This window comes from Microtus ochrogaster, chromosome 1 (assembly GCF_000317375.1).
Source record: "Microtus ochrogaster isolate Prairie Vole_2 chromosome 1, MicOch1.0, whole genome shotgun sequence".
NCBI classification, from domain to species: Eukaryota; Metazoa; Chordata; class Mammalia; order Rodentia; family Cricetidae; genus Microtus; species Microtus ochrogaster.
This window is the reverse complement of record NC_022009.1, coordinates 7,866,396-7,869,317: the sequence shown is the minus strand read 5'-3', so window position 1 is coordinate 7,869,317 and position 2,922 is coordinate 7,866,396. Positions and strand designations below refer to the sequence as shown.

The 2,922-nt window shown below is 40.6% G+C and overlaps 1 protein-coding gene across 2 annotated transcripts in view; it reads left to right on the top strand.

The window, feature by feature from the left end:
* Window positions 1-2,922, top strand: part of Sos2 (SOS Ras/Rho guanine nucleotide exchange factor 2) — a 102,235-nt gene that overhangs the window by 53,946 nt on the left and 45,367 nt on the right. For both annotated transcript variants that reach the window (XM_005343147.2, XM_005343146.3), the window contains exon 7: window positions 1,549-1,659. In XM_005343147.2, coding sequence (XP_005343204.1) covers window positions 1,549-1,659 — 111 coding nt within the window. The remainder of the gene's footprint in view (window positions 1-1,548; window positions 1,660-2,922) is intronic.

The following is a 2,922-nucleotide window of genomic DNA, read 5'->3' as shown; positions in this document are numbered from 1 at the left end:
GCTATGGTGTAGAATGGTCCAGTGCTATGGTGTAGAATGGTCCATGGCTATGGCATTTCCTGTTACTAGGGTGAGATACTGAAGTATGAGAATACTGGATCATGTGGTAAATATGTTTTAATTTTTAAAGACAAATTGATTTTCATGGGCTGTGCTATTTTGACATTCCTAGCAGTGGACAGTTCTGCTTTCTCAGCATTTACCAGCTAAACAAAAATTCTTATTGTTTTTCTTTCTTTAAAACATGTATTTAATTATGTCTGTGTGTGAGCACCTGCATGTATGTTAGTGCACCACATGTCAGGGACCAGCCTCAACAAAAACACCTCTTGCCAGGGTAGGGTCATGGTGATTTAGAATACGAAGATTCATGAAAAATAATAAAACAGAAACCATAGAATAGTACTGGGAGGAAGTTCCACTGAATACTGAAATCGCCCACATTTAATTTTCCGCACACTTTTATACCCCAATACCACAGGGGGAAGACAGAAGACTGCTCTGACAGGATACAAAGGACAGCTAGAACAGTTTTTTTTTTTTTTTTTGCTTCAATACTATGTTATTAGCATTCTGTCGTTTAGGCAATGAACCCACCCTAGACCAAATATTCTGAAGGCAGACACGCCCAAGGTCAAATCTCCTATTTCAAAAGAAGGAGCAGAAGTTGCTTGAATTCTCTGACCTTTGATCAGGGTGGAGTAGATCTAGCTGTACTGGCCCTCTTACTGTCAAAAGAACTAAGTAACCACGTCCTGGTTCAGGATGTGTAGCCCTGGTCTTCATTAACAGTTGAGAGACTTCAGACTCTCTGACCTTCAGCAGACAAGGTGGAAACAGGCTTACATTTTTGGGCCTCTACAACCACGTGTGTACCTCGGGAGTCCTGAAAAGGGTGTACGATCCCTTGAAACTGGAGTTTCAGATGGTTGTAAGCTGCCTTGTGGGTGCTAAGAACTGAACTCTGGTCCTCTGGAAGAGCACTGAGTTGTCTCTCCCGTCCCATATTTTGTATTCTCAAGGTACAAAAAGGAAATAAATCTGAATTACCAATCATCCTCAGATAACTGGAATTTTTATAAATATGAAATTAGTTTAGGCAGTTTCTGTGTTTACTATTTATTTGCTCTTCTAATTTTGGGAACTCGAGTAGGTAAAACAAAGGTATTGATTTTGCTTTCGTTAAGAGTATCATTTAGTAAATTCATTTCAACCTAGGTAAGTTTGCATTTATAGTTTTCTTTTACAAAGAAATGAACTTTAAATTTTGTAGGGATAAAACATACATCTTAGTAGTTGGATGCCATAAAACCAGCCATTTAGTTTTAAGGCCTGTTACTGTATAGCTACTATTTAAGGTCTGTATTTTTAGAAATGTATCCCTTGTAACCATAACTGTTGTTTTCCCTGAAAAGTAGAGAACCAAAGGTGATAAGACATAGTTAGAAACACGAATGAAATATTGTCATTAGATAATATAATATGTTCCATATTAGCATAAATATATATTTTCTTAAACCTAACACCTTACATTATTTTTAAAAATAGGAGCAAGCGTTTGACCCCTATGAAACGCTATCACAGGACATTCTCTCGCCAGAGTTTAATGACCTCTTCAGTAAGTTGATGACTAGACCTGCAGTTGTTCTACATTTTCAGGTAAACTTGAATTCAGTGTTGTTATTATTTTATCATGAAATAAATGAAGAAATATTTCATTATCTTTCTAAAGAAAGTGGAAAAATCTCTCATTAGTCCTTCTAATCCATTGTGTGTGTGTGTGTGTGTGTGTGTGTGTGTGTGTGTGTGAGTGAACACAACTTCAGTTATTGTTCTTAGGTTCTGTCTACCTTTTTATTTGAGACAACCTCCCACTGGCCTGGAGTATGTCAAGTAGTTTAGGTTGATTGTCCAGCAAATCTAAGGATCTGCCTTTCCACCCTCCATCCCCCAGCACTGAGACCACCCCCAGTACAGTCTCCCCTCAGCACTGGGACACCCCAGCTTGGGGACTGTAGGCACAGGCCACTCTGCACAGCTTTCTCACATGAGTGCTGGTGGTCTAACTAAGTCCTGGTGCTTCCAAGAACAGCAGCTGTGTTGAGTTCTTTCACTCTGCTGTTAATGTGCATCACCCATGCTTAGTTACCATGGCTCTGGAGGTTCTACATCAGCGAGGTGGAGATGAATCTGGAAAGCTATTTTGGTATCTCTAAGAGAAATATTTGGGGAAATCAATAACTCAGAATAATTTCATATATAACAATACTTACTTATTTTATCAGTTGTACAGTTTAAAGGAAGTTAAAGAGATGGCTCAGCCTCATGAGTGCTTGCTGCTCTTGGAGAAAACTGGAGTTCACTTCCAGGCACCACATTGGGTGACTCAGAACTGCTGGTAACTCCAGCTCCAGGGGATCTGACAATCCGTCTTCTGGACTCTGGGCACCCCCACACATGTGCACACCACACATGCTCCAAACATACACATGAGCATACACACATGCACACAAACACATGCTCACACACATGTGCACACACGTACACACACATATACACACAGAAAAATCTTTTTTTTTTTTTTAAGACAAGGTTCTCTGTGTAGCCCTGGCTGTCCTTGCTTTATAGACCAGGCTGCCCTCAAACTCAAATCCAACTGCCTCTGCCTCCCAAGTGCTGGGAAAGGTGTGAAGAACAGCAACCTTTATTTTGCCCAGAGCTAAAGCCTTTTATACCTCTGCTTCTTCTGTGGAAAACCAGTGGCCAGAAAGAACACAAACATCCTTGTCAATTATAGACCACAAGGAAGTTCCGCTGCTCGTCAGGGGGAGTGAGGGCAGCTAGATCACAACAAAAAATCAAGAATTCTTTTCTGTGAGAATAGAACCTATAGACTCTGGGGGCGGGGCAAGGGCGCCAGGG